Source organism: Ahaetulla prasina, chromosome 1 (genome assembly GCF_028640845.1).
Source record: "Ahaetulla prasina isolate Xishuangbanna chromosome 1, ASM2864084v1, whole genome shotgun sequence".
Lineage (NCBI taxonomy): Eukaryota > Metazoa > Chordata > Lepidosauria > Squamata > Colubridae > Ahaetulla > Ahaetulla prasina.
The window spans coordinates 140,772,583-140,794,063 of record NC_080539.1 but is presented as its reverse complement, the minus strand read 5'-3'; the positions used below and the strand labels follow the sequence as shown (position 1 = coordinate 140,794,063).

The 21,481-nt window shown below is 36.9% G+C and overlaps 1 protein-coding gene across 1 annotated transcript in view; it reads left to right on the top strand.

Annotated features, from left to right (window-relative positions):
- The window catches only part of PRIM2 (DNA primase subunit 2), a 95,880-nt gene that overhangs the window by 19,939 nt on the left and 54,460 nt on the right, over positions 1–21,481 (top strand). Inside the window, exons 7-8 of the mRNA XM_058176669.1 lie at positions 177–272; positions 3,958–4,095. Of these exons, the coding sequence (XP_058032652.1) occupies positions 177–272; positions 3,958–4,095 (234 nt within the window). The remainder of the gene's footprint in view (positions 1–176; positions 273–3,957; positions 4,096–21,481) is intronic.

The window sequence follows — 21,481 nt, the reverse complement described above, 5'->3', positions numbered from 1 at the left end:
TTAAACTGTGTGCTACTTTTTATCATTTTCATGTATGTCTTCCTTTTTAACCCTTAATATCTTTTTTAATCATATAATTTTCACACTTCTATAGAGTTAATCTGGAGTTATCTATTCAGGTACAGTTGCCTTAAAAGAATTGTCAATGAATATTAAAAATAAAACAATTGTTTTAGCTTCCAGAAACTGAAAAGCTGAACATGGCAGACAAGCTAATCAATGCAACTCCTGCAATTGGTATCAACGAAATGAAAAACAATGTCATCTATAAGGTAAGGGAGTAGATGGCAGCCGTGATGCTAGGTTACGATTCTCCATCGTTCTCTTCCTGGTTTTACTGTTTTTCTATTCAAAAGAGCAGTGTTGTTATTTCATATACCAGTTTTTTTCTTTTCGTGTAAAATATGAGTGATTGATTTACAGGTAGTCCTCAAGTTATAACAGCAAATGAAACTAGAATTTCCATGGCTAAGCAAGGATGTTGAAAAGCTCAACATCAGCAACATCAGCCTTACACACTGTAAGCCGCCCTGAGTCTTCGGAGAAGGGCGGGATATAAATGTAAACAACAACAACAAAAAATCCCTGTAGTCTTTATTGCTGTCATTAACCAAATTCCACCAGTCATTAGCCGAGAACCTACCCCACTTGCTTGGATTCTTTGTGAGAATATAACAATTCCAAAGTGATGACACATTTAACTCTGCCCTCCAACCTTCCCTTCTACATAAATGGTCATAAGTCAAAGACTACCTTTTTTTGATCTATATCCTAATACTACAGTACACTACCAATATCTATGCAAATAAGTGGAGGAATACGTTTCCAGGGTGAAAGTAGAATGTTGGGCTATTGAAATGTTAAGTTACATTTAAGAAAGAGCTGCAGTTTGTCTGAAGAAGCATTTGCTGAAACTTGAACTTATAAGTACTACTTCAGATCTGTTTCACAGAGCTAATTAATATATTCAACAAGGCCATGTCACCTACTTCAGGAAGCACTCTTGATTGCTATTTCTAGAAATAATTAGTTCTAGAAATAATTTAGAAATAATTTTAATATCTGAAAATAACAGAAACCCTTCCTTGGTTATACTTCAGCTCCCATATATAGATTTACTGATAATGTGCTCTTGTGATATGATCCTACCCGCCTAGACATTGTGTGTAATCTCCCAACCAGTCATGTAGCAAACTTCATTGGTCTCTATTTGTCTCAGGTGAGACTGTCAGAGGTAATGTGTACTAAAACAATGGGGTCCATTTTGATGCATTTGCATGTTAATCCACATTTAGTTTTAAATTTATTTATTTATTTATTTATTTATTTATTTTTCATATTTTTATACCGCCCTTCTCCGAGGACTCAGGGCGGTGTACAGCACAAATAAAACATAAATATCGAAAAATTTTAAAATACAATATTCAATTAAAAATCTAATTCAATAAGCTGTATGTTAAAATTGCTGGATAAAAATTAATAAATAAATTAAAACCCCTTAAAAACCCACTAAAAACCTTCAATATTAAAATTAATCATTAATCATTAGGCCAGCCCCGCTTGATGAAAGAAAAAAGTTTTGAGCTCACGCTTGAAGGTCCGAAGATTAGGGAGAAGACGTAGTCCCACAGGTAGATCGTTCCATAGGGCCGGAGCCCCCACAGAGAACACTCTTCCTCTGGGGGCCGCCAGCCGACATTGGGTGGCCGACGGCACCCTAAGGAGGCCCTCCCTGTGAGAGCGCACTGGTCGATGGGAGGTAACTAGCGGCAGCAGGTGGTCCCGTAGATATCCCGGTCCCATGCCATGGAGCGCTTTAAAGGTGATGACCAAAACCTTGAATCGCACCTGGTGTCAGGCCTGGAACCCATACTAGGCTTGGAGGGGGGAGAGGGGGGTAGAATGGAAGTGTGAACCACCGACACTCTTCTTTATTAATTCTTTGTTTTCTTTCCTAGGATATAGCTTCTTTTCCAAGGGGGGACGCCTGTCAGGCCTGGAACCCATACTAGGCTTTAGGGTTCCAGACGCTGCCACATTTTTCCCCTGAGGGGAAGAAGGGGGGTTGAGGGGTATGGTAACATTCTTCAAGCGGTCAAGGTCGGATGGTGTTCACATCTGCAGGAGGAGTGGCGGGAAGATATTCGAATGAACTGGGAGAACGTGGGACCATGTGACCAGCAAAGGGGTTAGGGGGGTGGGACTCTTGGGGTTTGTATAACTGGGAAAAGAATCCGGAAGTTCAGTTTTGGAATGTCACTCATCGTGTGCCAGTTTCCTTATGCTAGTAAAGAACTCTGAACGACAATGGCTTCTGAGTTTTTTTTATGCAAAAGAGGTTTTTCTGGAACCTTGACACCCGGAAGACCACTGGTAACCAGTGCAGCCTGCGCTGGAGAGGTGTTACATGGGAGCTGCGAGGCGCTCCCTCAATCCCCCGCGCGGCCGCATTCTGTACCAGTTGGAGCCTCCTGGTGCTCTTCAAGGTGAGCCCCATGTAGAGAGCATTGCAGTAATCCAGACGGGAAGTAACGAGGGCATGAGTGACTGTGCATAACGAGTCCTGGTCAAGGAAAGGGCGCAATTGGCGAATCAGGCGAACCTGATAAAAAGCTCCCCTGGCGACGGCCGTCAAATGGTTTTCTAAAGACAGCCTTGCATCCAGGAGAACGCCTAAATTACGCACCGATTCCCTGGGGGTCAACGATTTACCCCGCACAGTCAGCGATGGAATTAGCTGACTGTGCCGGGATGCTGGTATCCACAGCCACTCTGTCTTGGATGGGTTGAGCCGAAGTCTGTTCGAGATGTACAGCTGAATGTCGTCAGCGTACAGTTGACAACTCACCCCGAATCCACGGATGATCTCCCTCAACGGCTTCATGTAGATGTTGAACAGGAGAGGCGAGAGGATCGACCCCTGCGGCACCCCACAAGTGAGTTGCCTAGCAGTTGACCTCTGCCCCCCTGTCAACACCGTCTGTGAACGGTCGGAGAGGTAGGAGGAGAACCACCGAAAAACGGTGCCCCCCCCCCAAAACCCTCCAACCATCGCAGCAAGATACCATGGTCGATGGTATCAAATGCCGCTGACAGGTCTAACAGGACAAGAACAGAGGAACAACCCCTGTCCCGTGCCCTCCAGAGATCATCAACCAACGCAACCAAAGCCGTCTCAGTGCTGTACCCAGGCCTGAAGCCGGACTGGCACGGGTCTAGATAGACGGTTTCATCCAGGTACCGGGGAAGTTGCCATGCCACCACACTCTCAACAACCTTCGCCACAAAGCGAAGGTTGGAGACAGGACAGTAATTAGCCAAAATAGCCAGGTCTAGGGAAGGCTTCTTAAGGAGGGGCCTCACCACCGCCTCTTTCAAGGCGGATGGGAAGACTCCCTCCATCAAAGAAGCATGATGATTCCCTGGAGCCAGCCTCGTGTAACCTCCTGAGTGGCCAGCACCAGCCAGGAGGGACACGGGTCCAATAAACATGTGGTAGCATTCAACCTCCCGAGTATCCTGTCCATGTCTTCAGGAGTCACATATATTTTTTGTGAAATGAAAGTATCTGATCAGCAGTTTGCAATCATGTCAGTTTACAAAAAAATTCAGTACTGGTGTACCTAGAATTTCCAGCCAGCATGGCTGATAAAGTTAGTTTCAACATATCCAATGGAAACTAGACCGGTTTCACATCACATGGCTTGAAATCAAAATTTTCTTTCCTGGGTTTTTAAAACTGATTTGTTTTAAATCTCCAGATGTTTTGGACTGCAGGACCCCATCATTCATACCCAAAAAAGTCAAATGATATACTGGCTGGCTGGTGCTAGGTGATTATCCAAAACTAGGCTGGATAAAAGTGATTTATTGTAGTTTTAATTAGCATTTTGTATAATTAATTGAAATAAAATTGTAGTCTATTCTTTTATAGATCATACTTTTTTTTTTAAACAGGTCCCTTTCTGTGATGCGGTGGATTTAGTTCGTGTAAGAAAAGTTTACTTGCTTGGTGGATATGCCTATGTTCCTCAACAGGATTTTGTTACCATTGTCCTCAACAGTTACAGAACCAAATTATCAAAAGCTCTGGCAGTATGTATTTTTTTCCTACTAATTTATTGTGTTCTCTGACTTGTTCTTTTTTTTAACAGGTATCAGCTTTGTATCCAGTCAGGAAAAGACTGGTTTTGGTTGGGTAGATTTAGCTTACAGCATTGAAGTATTTTAAGCTTAGAAATTATAGTCGTGTGAAAAAGTTTTACTATATTGTGGGATCCTTAATGTCTGTTGTTAATCCTGTAATATTTTCTGCTTATCTGGATATCAATTGCTGGCAAGGAGCAGTTTTGGTCTTTTTGTTTTCTTTTTTAGCTTTTTAATTGTCTCTTTTGAATGGTAGGCTAATGTTGCTTATCTCTGTGTACCTGTGGATGGCTGATTTGTCTGAGTGCTAGGGTTCTTTAGCATTTTTGGACTTAGCTGGGTCTAGGATGCTCACAGTTTCCCAGTTGAAATTAAGGTTAAGTCTGTATGTGTGTTGTGCAATTAAGAAGTACAGGTAGTTCTTGACTTACAACAGTTCCTTTAGTGACAATTCGAGTTATAACGGCATTGAAAAAAGTGACCTATGACCATTTTTCACACTTACGACCATTGCAGCATCCCCATGGTCATTGATAAAAATTCAGACACTTAGCAACTGACTCATATTTATGATGGTTACAGTGTCCTGGGGTCATGTGATCCCCTTTTGTGACCTCCTGACAAGCAAAGTCAATGAGGAAGTCAAATTCACTTAACAACCAAGCGACTAACTTAACAACTGTAGTGATTCACTTAACGACTGTGCCAAGACAGGTCGTAAAATAGGGCAAAACTAACTTAACAAATCTCTCGCTTAGCAGCAGAAATTTTTGGATCAATTGTGGTCGTAAGTTGAGGACTATCTTTACTGATCATAACTTCTGACAACGAGGATGATCTGTGCCCAGTTGCTATTTTTAACGATACAAAGTGGGTTGTGAGAGAGTTTTCATCCAGGTAGGAGTGAGGGTGTGGAAGAGAGGAGAACAGGGGGAAAGCCATTGGAGTGGAAATGGGAAAGGAAGGTGCTGGGGAGATGGCGGTTCATGGGAATAGACTGGACTGGGAGCTGCTGAGGGAAGAAAGGGCACCAAGAGACTGGTTTCGCTTTACTCACTCTCCGGATCTTATTTCATCCAAATCCTGGGGCATTCCAAGCATTCCAGGTCTCAGTTGTTGCAAACCGTGAAAGAGCCCCCAGCAGCAAAACACTGATTTAGAACAGGGGTCTCCAACCTTGGTCCCTTTAAGACTTGTGGACTTCAACTCCTAAAGTTCCTCAGCCAGCTTTGCTGGCTGAGGAACTCTGGGAGTTAAAGTCCACAAGTCTTAAAGGGACCAAGGTTGGAGACCCCTGATTTAGAAGAACTTCTGGAACAGAATGGTTTGTTCCAAGTTGAAGACAAAACATTTTTCTGAACACTTATAATAAACCCTTTATTCTTGTTATACCCCACTTCCATTTTACTGTACACTCTATAATTATATATAATTATAACAGCCCTTCTGTGAATAGTAGCCTTAATATTAACGGTCATTTTTTATGATAACTTTTAAATGCCAACTGGTTCATTTTTGTTCCAGCCAACTTTGTAAAACTTTGAAATGAAAGTATAAAAATGGTGGTGGTATCTTGAACTTGAAGTATTATTATGAAGCACCCTATTATTCTTGCTGATGGAATAAATCTTTGTCATTGGGAAATGATCTATCCTTCCTAAACTCTTAATTAACATCTTTATACTGTAATAAGCTTTAGGTGGCCAGAATTATGGAATGCGAGAGCAAGTTCGTTAAATTTGTATTATTAATGAGATGAAGAATGATGTGAATAGGGCACTCATCATGCACAATTCTACAACCACCCTGTCAGTTAAATGCCAGGCACTATCAAGTTGCATCTTTTCTCGGTCATAGGGTTTATGGCATATATTCAGGAGATTTCTCTCCCCCTCCCCTTTGAATGGGACAAAACTGTGTTCTTTTAAAACTAGAGGCAGAAGGAGGTATGAAGCAAGAGGTTTTTGTGCTGAGGTAAGAAAAAAAGTGGAGAATATCTTCAGCCCAATTGTTCTGATAAGTGGCTGAGATAACTGTATACCACAAAGCCATGAAAGGTCATGGCAAAAAAATGCAAATTAAAAAAAAACAAAACCCAGAGAACTTTGTTATAGTACTATATTGAAGTAACTTTTAAGGAAGAGATAACTGCTCTAGTTAGACATTGTGTTGTTTTAATATCTTTTGTCTTTATACTTTAGAAGCCTTATTCTCTCTTATTCTTTTCTTCCCTGTACAAGTAGGGCATTATGTGTAATTTTAGATTGAGTTCAAGGTTTATTTTTCTGCTTTTTAATTTCTTGGGAGCTGATATTTAAGATGAAAGCCATCATTCTCCCATGGTCATTAATTATAGTGGAGGAACAGTGTCTTATGCTCTACTGGGAGCATTGTATTGATTTTTGTAAATTGGGTTTCCTATATTATATTTCTTCAGTTCCTTTTTTAAAAAATAGTTTGATTTTTATCTCTTGTCAGATTTATTTGTCCCCTACTGGGAGAGAAACCCCTGAAACCCCTAATCAAATTCTAGGTTACAAGTCCAGGAGATTTTTCTAGAAAATGGGTGGTACGACAGAGAATTACCAAAATGCCTCACTAGGATATGAGATAGATCCAGGATGTGAAGATAGATCTACACATCTGGAGATAGATTGCAGAAATAGATCCAAGATGTGTACAGGACTTCTGGGAGAGGAAGTACCATTCCTTTGTTGAGAATTATTATTATTTTATCTTGTCTTTATTTGTCACTTCAAGGCAGCATACGTAACGCTCCCTATTTTCCGCACAACAACTCTGGGAAGTGGCTTGGGTTGTGAGCGAGTAAGTGGTCCAAAGTCACACAAAAGCAGCTTTCTTGCCTAAAGGAGGACTAGTAGAATTCATTGTGTTCTGATTTCTAGACCAGCACCTTAACCACTACACCAAATTGGCTCTGATTCAAAAGGGGTTATGATTTTAATTAACAGATCTTCCAAGCTGTTTATTGAAAACCGTAGAAGAGGCTACATTTTAACCCTTGTCAGAGTAGCTGACAAGTAACTTTCTTGGATTCATCTCATATTCCTGAGAAAAAATATGCATTTTCCCCCTAACATCTGTATATTAAGTATGTTACATGTCTCAATTTAATTTAGTGCTGTTTAATCTTCTGTTAATCCAGTTGGGATATACTTTCTTTTTCTTTGCACATAGGAATTCTTTTTGGCTAGATTATTTCCTGATACCATTTGATATTCTAAAATTAAAATGTGTCATATGAATGCCAATACAATTCATGTTTCTGTGAAGCTTATTGCTTTATGTGATTCAAATGTGAATATAGTCAAGAACCACTTAAAGACTTGGTGTTTGCTAAGTGATAAGGATTTTATTAAACAGATGGAACCAGAAATGGCAAAAGGTTTCCCCCCCAAAGCAGAAATTCAGTTATGCCATCTCTGATAATGTCCAATTATAACATACATATAAATAGAAATAACTGTTAGCTAAAGTTAAAATTTTTAAGGAGGCTTTGTCTCTTACCTGATGCAGATCTTTGAGGCCTGTTAGGTATGAATTTTACAAGCTGCATATTTTCTCACTAAGGAGATTTTGGGGAAAAGGAAAGAAATCAAATAAAACCCTGATTTCCACAATTAAATAAATTAAACAATTTAATATTGTGCCATTTATTCAGGAAACAAATGACATTTTGTATGGGATTCAAAAATTATTAATTAAAGTTTTTGTTTTTAATTTTATTCTAAGTTGCATAATACTAAAATAGATTAGACTTGATGTCATTGAATCACAGAAATAATCTAGGATTACAAGTAGAAGAAATCAGACTTTATGCTATGTTCTAATTTCTTAGTTTATCTCGGTAAAAGAAGAAAAGATCATATCACAGACTGGGTGAGCCAGAAGGAGGAGTCAAGTGGGGAATTAGTCTGGAATTGTTATGTAGGCAGGAGAGGATAAGGTTCAACTCCCCCTCCCCTTGAATGCCATTGAACCTTATTTAAGCTGGCCCAAGTGCAAATTGCCAGTTTGGGAAGATTCCTGTGAAATAGGCATGAGCAAAAAATCTCTACCCCCCTTTCAGCCCATTTAGTCGTCTTTTATATATTTGTTTTATAATTTTATTCTCATTCCTTCTGGCTATATGAACAAATCACTTCAGTGTAATCCTTTCATATTGGCCACTTGCTTTTCTATTCAATCCACATTTATTTAGCACCTGTTAATTCCTGACTCTTTCTCTTGTTTTAACACACTACTGCTTAAGAAGCTCCTTCCTATTGCATTCAATTTATTACAAGTAGTCCTTGAATTATGACCATTTAACACTGCCCTCTGTTTATCATCACAGGGCTGTAAGAATAGGTGAGGTTTTGGCATACACCAAATGGTATTTGTTTGTAAATTACAAAAATTCACCTAAGGATATGGCTTAGACAACATTTAAAAAACAAACAAACATTAAAATAAATCTCCATAGGAAACAATGGGAAATCCCTCACCAAAAAATATTTTGACATTATTTTAGATAATTTAGATCAAGGGTGTCAAACCTGATCGCGTCACGTGACGTATTGTTACATATCATGATGTTTTTTTCCCTTTGCGGAGCCAGGTGGGCGTGGCCTTTGTGGCCTGCGGGCCTCCAGTTTGACAGGCCTGATTTAGATTATTATCTAAATCAGGGGTAGTCAACCTTTTTATACCTACCGCCCACTTTTGTATCTTTGTTAGTAGTAAAATTTTCTAACCGCCCACCAGTTCGGGGGGAAATGTGTGAGCTATTCTGGGACAAGGCTCTTTTGTTTGCAGTCGCACTATAACGCCATTTAGTTTCACTTATGTAATATGAACTAAACTTATGTGCAGGCAATACAAATAGTATATTTTCAGAAATTTAAATTGTCACAGGGAATTTTATGAGAACCTAATGAAAATGTTTTTAAATAATGCTATCAAATTTTTTTTAAAAAGTCAATTAAATTAAAAAAAAGGAAAGTACTTCAGTATCGGACAAAACCGATACCGCCCACCATGAAAGCTGGAACGCCCACTAGTGGGCGGTAGGGACCAGGTTGACTACCCATGATCTAAATAATCTAAATCATAATTTCATTATCTGTAATGAAAAAAAACAACAACCCAGCCCTGTCTGCCATAATAGAAAAAACAGAGGTCTTTTCAGTTTCGTAATATAAACCTTCTGGGTCACTGCAGAATATTCTCTGGATAACAAAAGAGAATATTCAATGAACGTGCTTCTGAATTTTATTTTCAGTTAGTACATCATCTCAGTGCAGCTTCCTGATTTTTTAAAAAATGTCCCTGGCTAGTTTCATATAGGCTCTGCGTTTTTTGTACAATTTGCCTGCCAAGCCTAAGAGCTTCTATATCGTTCTTGCTGATGTTTTTCCTTGCAGATTGGAGTGGCTTTGTCTACAAGAAGAAATTGGGCAGGGCGGGTAGTGAAAAGGAGGCTACCGGTTCTTGATTGCATGAATAGTATTAACAGTAGAAGAGCTGAAATCTTGCTTAGGGTGGACATGCCCAGTAAAATGAAACAAAGCAAGAGTTTAAGAAGAGGTATATTACGGAACAAGTTGCTAGAAGTCACCGACTCTTAAAATTCTTGACTTAATAAAGCCTTTTTTTTTTGTTTTAAACAAAAAAGTAATTTACCTGATAGGCTGCCGTTGTACAATTGTGAGCCATCTACTGTCCGTCTTAACTGCTTTCCTCTTAACATTCCCCACTCCTATTATGCATCCAGCCTAAATTAACAGCAGCAAAGTCAGTTTAGTCAGTATAGTTACAAAACTATAGCCAAACTGCTGTTTTCGGAACAGTTGAAGCACTTAAACCAGCACCCCTCAAAACGAAAACTTTGTTTGATGTTTTAAATCACACTTTATTCCATGCTTAGAAAACTCAGCATGTCTTCTATGAAGTTACTATATTGATGTTGAAACATTTTGCACATGTCTATTATTTCTGTTCAGAAAGTCACTTTGTCCACATTGCTTTGCTTGACATACAGTTGCCCCCAAATACGAACAGATTGTTTACAAAATCGTCTTGTTCTGATGAAGAAGATATTTGTTGCTAGGAAACATTGAAATAGTTTCTTGGGTTCTTGCAAAACCTTTGACAGTTTGATTCATCAACTTTGTACTTGAAAATTGTAGGAAACTTTCACGCATTTTCACTTCAATTTTTTTTTTAATATGGTGTCCAAATGCAAAAAGCATTTAGTATGATATATCTCTTGCAATCTATAGTTGCTAAAGTATAAAATACAGTTTTACATATTTCGATAAATGGATCTGAAGTTGGATTTTACTAAAGGCAGCTAAATTCATAGAACTTCTTTTCAAAGTGAGGTCAGGGCACAGTTTGTGTTCTGATGATCCAGTCTGCAATTGTATCATGTTGAAGATGATATATTAGAGCAGGAGTGTCAAACTGGTGGCCCGTGGGCCGGATGCGTCATGTGCAGACCACGCCCACTTCAGCTCCAGGAAAGGGGAAAAGCATCACAATAACGTAGCAGCAACGTGATGCTTTGAATTGACACCCATGCATTAGAGAGATAATAGAGAAAGAATAAATCGGGGCCCAAATAAATATGACAATGGCCAACCATTTATTGTCAAGCTGTAAGATTGAGGATGCATATGTCTTTTATCTCTCAAATAGAAATAAAAGCTTTAAAAGTAAGAAGCTTTTTCTTTCCCTACCTGGCCAAAAGTCATAGCAGGGCAAGAGAAATATTATCCCATTGCTTGACCTCATAATAAAGTATTATCCAGAACTTTGTAGGTGTTTTTGAACTAAAACAATCATTAAACCATGTTGTCAAGTCCTCTTTGTCGACTTCTTGACTTTTTGGAGGAAAGCCAAAAGAAATATGTATGTTGCTTCTCCCTTCCAAAAAACCAGGGCAGACCCAAGGAAGAGCAGACATTGCACACATCAGAAAACATAATTAAAAAAAAAACACCACAACACTCACTCACACACACACACACACACACCCAGCAAACAAATGTTATAAGGAAAAATCCTACAACATTAGATATAATACCTTAAAATCAGAGTGGGGCTGGTGTGCTAAGTATTCCAACAAATCCTAAAATCCACGGGTACAAAATATACAATTAGAATTAAGAGATTCTAAAGCTTGGGATTTGTTCTGAGTGCAGAACTGAACAGCTCTCATAGTCTTCTTAGTCAGAAATTGACTGCTTATCAAAACTGATTTCTACATTTCAACAGTATCATTTGGGGCTGCTTAGCAGGAGGTAGGTCATTTTATTGCCACTGTTGTCAAATACTTGGAAATTGAATTAATCTATTGTAAATAATCCAGATATCTACCAGAGGAGCTAGATCTGTTTCTAATGTCTTTTTATTATCTGGTAGTGTATATCTGTATCCATTATTATGTTTACTAATCCATACAGCAGTCAGGATCACTTTATTTTTTAATACTTCAACACATACCAGACTCCAAGCAATTTGCTAATGAATGGAATACAGATATGCTATCATAATTTTGCTAAACAGACATTGTTTGCTATCAGCAGCATCAAGATTTGTTATTCATAGATTTTATGTGCTGAAATATATAGTAATAGCAGCTTTGCATGAGCAGCATACCCTAATATTTCAGAAAATGACTTGGTAGCTCTTCTGATTGGTATCTTTATTACTGCAGCAATCTGCAGTGAAATTTTACCTTAAAGCAGGGCTGTCAAACTTGATTTCATTGTGAGCTACATCAAGGTTGTGTTTGACCTGGGGGGGGCGTGGCCAGCTTGGCCTCACTCGTGTCGGTGGTGCCTGTGATGGCCCAAGCACTCTGCCAATGAAAACAGAGCTCAGGAGGGCCTCGTGAGGCCCTCCCGAGCTCTGTTTTCGCTGGCAGAAGCCCCACAGGCGTGTCCTTTGCTATTTCCAGGGCGGCCCTGCGGGCCAGATCCAAGCACTCCATGGGCTGGATTTGGCGCAGGGGCCTTGAGTTTGACACCCCTGCCTTAAAGTGTATTTTTCTTAAGTCAACTGAAAATAGTTATCATTTTCTAGAAACCTTAAATTTGATCTTCCTTTTTTGCTTTCTTCTTCCCTGTCAGGGAAAGTTCCAGGAGGAAGAGATTTTTCAAAATATAATTTTATTGAAAATCTTAAAAACAAAGATAAAAGCTCATACAAACTAATGTAAAGTAAGATAGAAAAAAAGGAAAAGAAATTGAGGAGAGAGAGCAAGAAAGAAAATGATAAAAAGATGTGGCTTCCAATCTTCTCTATAGCAGCTTTAAGTACAAATATAAATTTATCTCTTACTTTAAAATCACATTGTGGCTCTTCTTCTATAATTTATCCTATCTAACTTTTAAAATCATAAATCATAAGTTCATTTTTTTGTTTTATGCAAAAAATATTGGGGTTTTCAGTCAGCAATAAACAGATTTTGTTCTTTCTCTAATCAGACAAGTCAATAGGGTCATGTTAGCAAGTACTATCATCTTTAAGCATTCCTTCATTGAAGGTATTGACAAATCTTTCCAACTTTGTTCAATAATGTCACTGCGGTTATATACAACAACTAAGTTTCATGTCTTTTTTCCAATTGTTTGTCCATAAGTCCCAAGCAGAAGAATTCTAGTGTCAGTTGTATATTAATCTTTAAAACCTCTGAATCACTATATGGATTTAAATCCAAAAGTTCCAGCTTTTTTGCACATCCACCAAGCATCATAACATCTATATGATGCTTGGTAGATGTTCAAAAAAGCTGTGGATCACAACTCTTCTTCTTCATAGTTCCAACAGAAATGTGAAGTGTCTTTATGCATTCTAAAAAATTACTTTTGTGTCATATACCAACATTATAAACGTTCTCTTTAAGGTTATAACATAGTATAATTTTTAATTCTTTCAACCATATATTTTTCTTTGTTCTAACTGTGTTTTATAACCAACATATGTTTATCTTTTGCTTGTTTTTCTTCTGTTTCAAATTTCAATAAAAGTTGATAGTGTTTGGCAATCACACGTTCATCATTTGTACATAATTCTGTTTCAAAATATGTCCTTTGTCTACTTTACAAAAACCCTTTTGTCTACTTGAAAACTTTTTGATAACAGTAAATAAGAAAGCCATTGGCAGCCACATCCTTCCACCACCCAACAAAATACTCTTGATTGCATTTTGTACACCCCTTGACTAAATTCTAGCATCTCATGATATGTTAACTATTTGTATTTCCCATTATCTCTCGTTTAGAGAACACTTCTTGTGCTGGGAACCACAAGGTATTTTCAAACACAACTTGAAGAAGAAGATTTTTTTTAATGATGATCTCAGAGAGGAGTGAGGAAGATAAATTGCTATTAGGAAATTCTATTTCATTTCAAAAATCTCAGATAAAACAGTCTCTGGTCTTAGAGCTTCAAAGTTGAAAGGCTTAATATTTTTTTTCCTCATGGAATAATACTTTCATGCTTTTTGTCAAGGATTTGCACTCCCCCCACACACTATTTAGCTCTGTAAACACCATCTATCATTGTAGCTTTTGCCAGTAAATTCTATTTGTAATTGAGAGTAGGGGTATGCAATTTTGTGCAGATGGTGTTCAATAATATTTGATCACCTGAAGTTTCAAACTGTGAAGAAGAAGGCTTTGTGTTTTGGCTTTAATATCTGAAAATTATGATTAATGAGGGTCTTGTCACTTGAGATTTGTTTCAGGTACTGAATTCTGAGTGTTAACCCAAAGTAATTCACTGTAACATAAATGGATGATTTTTATAATATGCATATACAAGGTTATAAGGTAATAACTTTGACACTGCAATATAAAACATGATTAAAATGACTTTGTCCTCTGGATGCTTCATGCTGAAGTGCAATAGAGAAGTGCTTTCATTTTAGTCTAATTTCATTTAATGTCTTCCTATTATTGTGGTGCCATTTATTATTATTTTTCTCTCCATTTCTGGTAGTAAACAGCAGTTAGAATTTCTTAGGCCATAGTGGAAGTTCAAGGCACTTGCAGTGTTTTTTAAAATTTCTAAACAATTTCAGTCACTGTGCAATAAAGTACATCAATATTATTCCTTGCAAGGCCATTGTATGAGATACAATGCGCTAAGTGCCCATGCTAAAACAAAGTCAAACTAGATACAATGGAGCCATTGAGCAGACAATTGAAATGAACTATACATGAGGAATACAGAACTGGTAATTTCTGCTTCCTTAAAGATTTTCCTTTCAGTTTGGAATTCTTTGCCAAGGTTTCAGATTAAGATCTTGCTTTGTGGATATCTTCCTTCCTTCCTTCTAGCTTTCTCCTATACACAGAGAATGGTTCAGGTAGGATATTTACAGTACATTCTGACAGAATTGGAACTGATCGGTCCCTCTGATGATTTGGAATTCCGTGTTGATTCTGAATTAAGTGTACAGTGTTATTATTCAAATTACTTCAGGTAGTCAACAGCCAGTAGCCGCACCCAGCCAGACCTCAGAAATTTAAAATAAAGAACTAAGCAATACTGCACTTGAATAGTTGGATAGAAGACCACCAGGAAATTTAAGGCTTGTAGATGACATTCTGAAATCAATAAAGTAACCCAAGTGAAAACTTCTTACATATGCTTAGTTTGCAAACTATTTTGTCCACATGCTCAATAAGAATTTTGAGTGAGACGGTTTTAAATTTTAGGAACAGAAATTGTAGCAGCAGGTATAGCTGTATATGGCATTCAGAAATACAAATATTTTTTTGTGAAAATACTAACCTATGATTGTGTATACAATTGTAAGGTAGCTATTTGAGAATTGAGTACATTATCTATTTGATAATGGTATCATTATCAAATATTTTTAATTATTATTTTAATTATTAATTAATTAATATATTAATCATTTAATTATTTAATTATTATTTTAATTATTTTAATTATAATTAATATATTATCAAATATTATCAAATCATTATGAGGGTGGAGTTGATTTAAATCAAGATTTAAATCATGATTAAATCACTAGTAAAAAGGCTTGATTTAAATCAACTCAATTTAAATCATAATTTTCAAAGAGCAATTGTCATCTCTGTCCTGCAGCAGCTTCTCCTCTGACTTGCTGTTAACTCACCAACAGTCCCAATATTGCAGAATATACAGCCTCATGCTACATAATTAAGCTCTATTTCATGCTTAATAAACTAAATTATTAATGTATCTTAAATAGAAAGCTATATTTGGATAGAGTTTTACTCCAAAAGCATTTTATTAAAATTAATTTGATAAAAATAAAAAAAATCCAATTTAAATAAAAAAGTCCAATTTAAATTTTAAAAATCTGATTTTTTTATTTTATTTTTTTAAAAAATCATCAATTTTTATCCCTGATATGAATTTGATTTAAGCTTGTCCATTGTGGCATAAACACTGTAACGTTAGGATGGAAGCTACCATGCATGTTCTGAAGTGGAAGAGTATCTTTCTGATTAAGCAAGTGAAATACCTGTTTTGATCACTGACATTTTGGAAATTGCCAGCACTGAACTATTTGCATTGCTTGATGGCAACTCAATTTTGCTTACTTCTGGAATTGCCAGTAAATTCTCATGTTTAACAAATGCAAGATGGATGGTAACAAGGTAGAATTAGCTTCCTATTTGTCTATTTTTTCCAGAATGCAAAGATGTTAAATGGATTCTGTAATTCTAAAAGTGAATTTTTTAATGTATCAGATAAAATATGCAGGAAATCCTCAACATACAACAGTTTGCTTAGTGACCATTCAAATGGCACTGAAAATGGCACTGAAAAAAGTGGCTTACAACCGTTTTTCACATTTATGATTGTTGCAGCATGCCATGGTCACATGATCAAAATTGGTAACTGATATGGGGGACGTGGTGGCTCAGGGGCTAGGACGTTGATTTTGTTGATCGAAAGGTCGGCAGCTCAGCGGTTCGAATCCCTAGTGCTGCCGTGTAACGGGGTGAGCTCCCGTTACTTGTCCCAGCTTCTGCCAACCTAGCAGTTTTGAAAGCATGTAAAAATGCAAGTAGCAAAAATAGGGACCACCTTTGGTGGGAAGGTAACAGCGTTCCGTGCGCCTTTGGCGTTGAGTCATGCCGACCACATGACCACGGAGACATCTTCGGACAGTTTCAAAGTTTTGGCTTTGAAATGGAGATGAGCACCGCCCCCTAGAGTCAGCAACGACTAGCACGTATGTGCGAGGGGAACCTTTACCTTTACCTATGTATTTATAACAATTGCAGTGTCCTTCTGAGAAGCAAATGAGGAGGCCATATTCACTTAACAAACGTGTTACTAATTTAACAACTGCAATGATTCACTTAACAATTGTAGCAAGAAAAGTCACAAAATTGGGCAAAACTCACTTAACAAATGTCTCGTTTAACAGCAGAAATTTTGGGCTCAGCGATTGTCATAAATGGGGACTACCTATATATTCGAGTTCCTCAAGCTTTGTCAAAGATTCTTATTGCCTTTAGGTATTCCCCTCATTTATAGTTAAAGGAGAAATAAATACGATAGGGTGGTTTAGATATTTTGTTAGGCTGCAGATAACAGCAGTAACTTAAAAGAAGTTGTTAACAAATATGTTCCTTGGAACTGTTACATAAACAAGCCATCTGTCGCTTACAATCTATAGTAATTCTAATGGTTTCATTTCAGTCAACCATCTATTTTTAACTGGTAGAAATGTTCACAGATGGCAAGCTGTTAAAGAACAAAGTGCTTAGATTTACCACACAATTCTTTTTGGAAGGGCTATCATTGATTTAGCTATAACATTACATTGGTTCCATTTCAAAAACTGAGCTTAACATTAAGCTTCTAATGACTTTCTGAAGTAAAATCACTGAAAATGAGTTTAGCATGTTGTAGTCTGTAGGCTGGTTGATCATGATGCAACAGCAATTCTAATAAACTAGAGACTTCAAAACTTCTTTAACTCGCATGAAACAACTGAAGAAATTATAGCGATTACTTGGCTATTTCCCATACCAAGGCAGGTGAAAATAAAATACTATTTTAGAATATTTCTGAAGAATCTTCATTTTGATATTATTTAAATATGATTTGGAAATTCTATGAAACCAATTTAAGAAAGATAATCAAGCTAAAAATAGTACACAGAATGTGCTGGCGTGGTAGTATGTTTATAAAGAGTTGAGAATCTTTTTACCAAAAGAAAAGAAAAGAAAACCAGCCCACATTTGGTTTGCTTGTTTTTACCTGATAAACATGAAAATAATAACTCATTGTTTAGCTATTTTTATACCATGGTTTAGATTTTGTTTTGTAATTAAAAATACATAGTGCATACTAAGAAGTCATTGGGAACCACAAATCAACAAGATATATGGTCTTGCAAAAATAATTGACAAAATAAATAAACAAGACCTGTATGACAAGGTTAATATCAAATATTTTTGCTCAGAATAGAACAGTATACCACAATTTTATATAAAATTTCAATTTCTTAAAGTGTTGCTCTTTCATATTATGACCTTGATTCTTTTAGTGTAAGATTGGAAGATATGGAGAGAGCCAGTTCATAGAACCACCAAGAGTTGGACATCATGACTGAATGGATAACATTATCACCATCATATTGATTCTTTGCTTTTTAGTAGTATTTCACTTAGAAATAATTATCTGAATTTTGAGATCTAAGGATTGCATCCAATGGTGTCACTTTCCTTCCACCTAATTCAGTTTTGGAAGTAGGATACTTTCCAGGGCAGGATCTGGATATTTTGGCAGAGGTGATAGGAAATTTTATTGGCTAAGCAGAAGTACACTTGTATGGTATCATATATAATTCTCTGTTTCCATTTTTCAATTGCTCTGAATAATAGAAGTCAGGCTTACTCCAAATCATTGTATAAATATTTTGCAAAAAAGACCATTATTGAAGGATTACAGGTTCTTTGAACTTACTTAAGTTCTTTGAACTTAGCTGGCACCTAGAGATTTTTTTAGAGGTGATGATGATCATTGTAACAGTTTATTAGAATATTTCATACCAGATTTATACAGTTGTTTCAATATCAACTGATATTAAAGATTGATACTGATATGTTAGTGATGCTCCCTTTTCCCATTTAATTTACAATCTTTGTTTAATCTGTAGTATGTGCGGATTTAATTTCCATTTTCTCACTGTTACAATGATTACCAATTGCATCTATGCAGCATGTGTGTTGATTAAAATATACAAAAGAGGCCTCTCCTTACTATTTCCTTAATCTTTTGATTTATGTTTCTTAGGTTCAGTTAGTAATGTGCTTTTGGCATACAGAATTTATTTAAATGGATGAAAAACAACATTAAAAGCGCCTAAAGTACCTAGTACCTAAAATCATCTAGCTGGCTATATTGTGTAATATTATTTTCTATTTCTCCGTGGTATTGATCTATGTAAGCTCATTGATTGTATAGTTGATGTCTCTTGGAATCTTTGAGCAACAGATACCCTTATGATCCCTCAAGCTTTATGACTTTTTGGTGAGACTCCTTTAAGGTGCTACTCCTGATTTTAGTGTATTGTGTTTTTATTTCATTTATCATTACCTGAAGCTATAAAGCAGGGGTGTCAAACTTGCAACGACAGATCATCACATGACACATTGCAACTCCCCCCCTTCGCTAAACCAGGGATGGGCATGGCTAGTGTGACACACCTGGGCTGTGAGCTTGACACCCCTGCTATAAAGGAATTCTCACATTCTCTTTTTCTTAATATATATTTTTTTAATTTATATCCCACCCTTCTCCGAAGACTCAGGGCGGCTTACATTGTGTAAGGCAATGATTTGCCTTACACAATTGATTTTAAATTTGTAATTCCTTACACAATTGATTTTAAATTTGTAATTCTGGTCTAACTCTACCCCCCACCCCTTTAAAAGGAAAGGGGCTAATTGATCTAGTTATGTGCACATAAACTACAAGAGCTAAATTTTAATTCCATATTTACTCCCTTCTCACTTTCTTCTTGCCAGTAAAGCACACAGATTATAAGATTCTTGTCCCTCTCACATGCTGGGGTTAGCAGGGAGGGCACTGGATAAAGGCATTCTCCTGGAACATAGATGATTATACTAAGTACCAAATGACTATGCAGATAGTCCTCAATTTATGATCACAATTGAGCCCAAAGTTTCTGTTGCTAAGGAAGGCAGTTGTTAAGTGAGTTGTGCCCCATTTTTCAACCTTTCTTATCACATATCAGTTAAGTGGATCACTGCAGTTAAATTAGTAACACAATTGTTGCCTGAATTTGGCATTCCCATTGTCAGAAGATCACATGACACCAGCACACTGCAACCGTCATCAATATGAGCCAATTACCAAGCATCTGAATTTTGATCACATGACCATGGAGAGGCTGCAATGGTTGTAAATGTGAAAAACGGTTATAAATCATTTTTTTCAGTGCCGCTGTAATTTCAAATTCGCAGGAAATGTAAACCAAAAGGTTTCTGAGAGAGGAGGTCTTCACACGGTGGGCTTTATCCTGCCATGATGGTTACAGTTGAAGGCAAAGGTCTTTATTAACAAAAATAAATGTTTCACGCTTAATGTTGGAATACACATGGAAGAGCTAACATTGCTTAGTAGGAAACTAGGTTCTTGGTTTGGAGTTCAGCTTGCTTTGCATAATTATAATTATTAGCTGATATCATTCCTAAGCAGGATGGTATTCACCAGAGTCACCCATGCCTGACATATATTCCTGACTGCAAATTTGTGAGGGGTATCTTTTTAGGAGGGGCTGCAAGCTTCAGCTAATAGAAGTGGTTTTTTTGCTGATTGGTACAAATATTGTAGTGTATTATATACACATTAGAAAGTTGTACCCCGGATGTCACTTATTTTCCTGGCACAATTTAAGTTTCTGTTTTTGACCTTAAAGGCAAAAGTGGCTGATATTTAATTATGTTAGGCAGAGTGTATTTCAGTATGAGCTTGTCTGGATATTAAATCCTCTTAAAAATGCACTCACTTTCCAAGTTCTATTTGTCCAGCACACAGGAGAGAGCCTTTTATGGAAAAATATGGAATGAGTGACATTTCTGCTTTTAGGAAAGGATTTAAAACCTGCTTTTTAACCAGATCTTTTCAGTTTCATTTAGTTGATGTGATTTTAACTGTTTTATCAAAAAAAAATATTAATCAAAATTGTGTTTATAGCATTCAATTATTATTGCTAGTGGCTTCATTTGCATATAAAGTGATTGGTTTAATTTTGATTTAGCTTGATGTATGAATTCAGCTATTATGGTTTCTAAATTATGCTCTATGGCAAATCTTCTCGGTTTACAGCACACGTAGTGTCTCAGTATTTTTTTTCGTAGGGCCCTAAGGCTAAAACTGTGAACCCCCTCAAGCAAATATTTTGTGCATTGTCCCACAGATGTTGGGTATTGCTGCGTTTCTTTCAAAAATGTAAAATATCCCACAGTGCCCCAGTGAGCTTGCTGCAGCACCCTGGAGCACCACAGCACAGTTTGGAAACGTTACTCTGTGACAGAACATCTTTTGCGAGTCTGGTTATTGAACCTATCATAAAAATAAATGAAACTTGTGGTTATTACCTTAAGATTTAATATCTTGAGGTATTAAAAACTCACTGGGCCAAATGGAGTGGATGAAGCAGCGCTCAAGGATATAAAATATATATTTAAACCCGCAGCTTTATGAACCTGTCTAGAACATGCTATGGTGTATAATAGTTTCTTTCTGAATAAATATGTGCAAGAATATGCTGGAGAACTTGAACGAACAGGAAATAGATTGTCACCGGTTTTCAACAAAAACTTTATTTATGCAGCATTCCCCTTCATCTGCAATAACATCAGAACATAAAGACAATAGGCTGGATCAGACCAAGGGCTTTATATATACATTACACAAACAAATTACTGGAAATTTCCCCAACACGTATATACAAGCAAATCACTTTGACATCCAGACTATCGTCCAACCCTAGCTGGTGTTCCTGGGACTGGAAAACATGTATATTGTTAAATACTATTTTAAATTTAAAATACAGTAAGTTCATTCTTGCATTCCAGGGGACCTCTGGTGGATACTACTGGATGCAGTCCCCAAAGCCTATCTAGTCCATCCCACCCCCTGTAACCCTCCTCTCCTTTATATTTTGCGGCCCTGAGATGCACAGCATATCAATGAACGTTATAATGAATGACTTAATTTTTGCACCAATGGTATAAAAATTGTGAAACAAACAAAAATGTATTAATATTTGTCA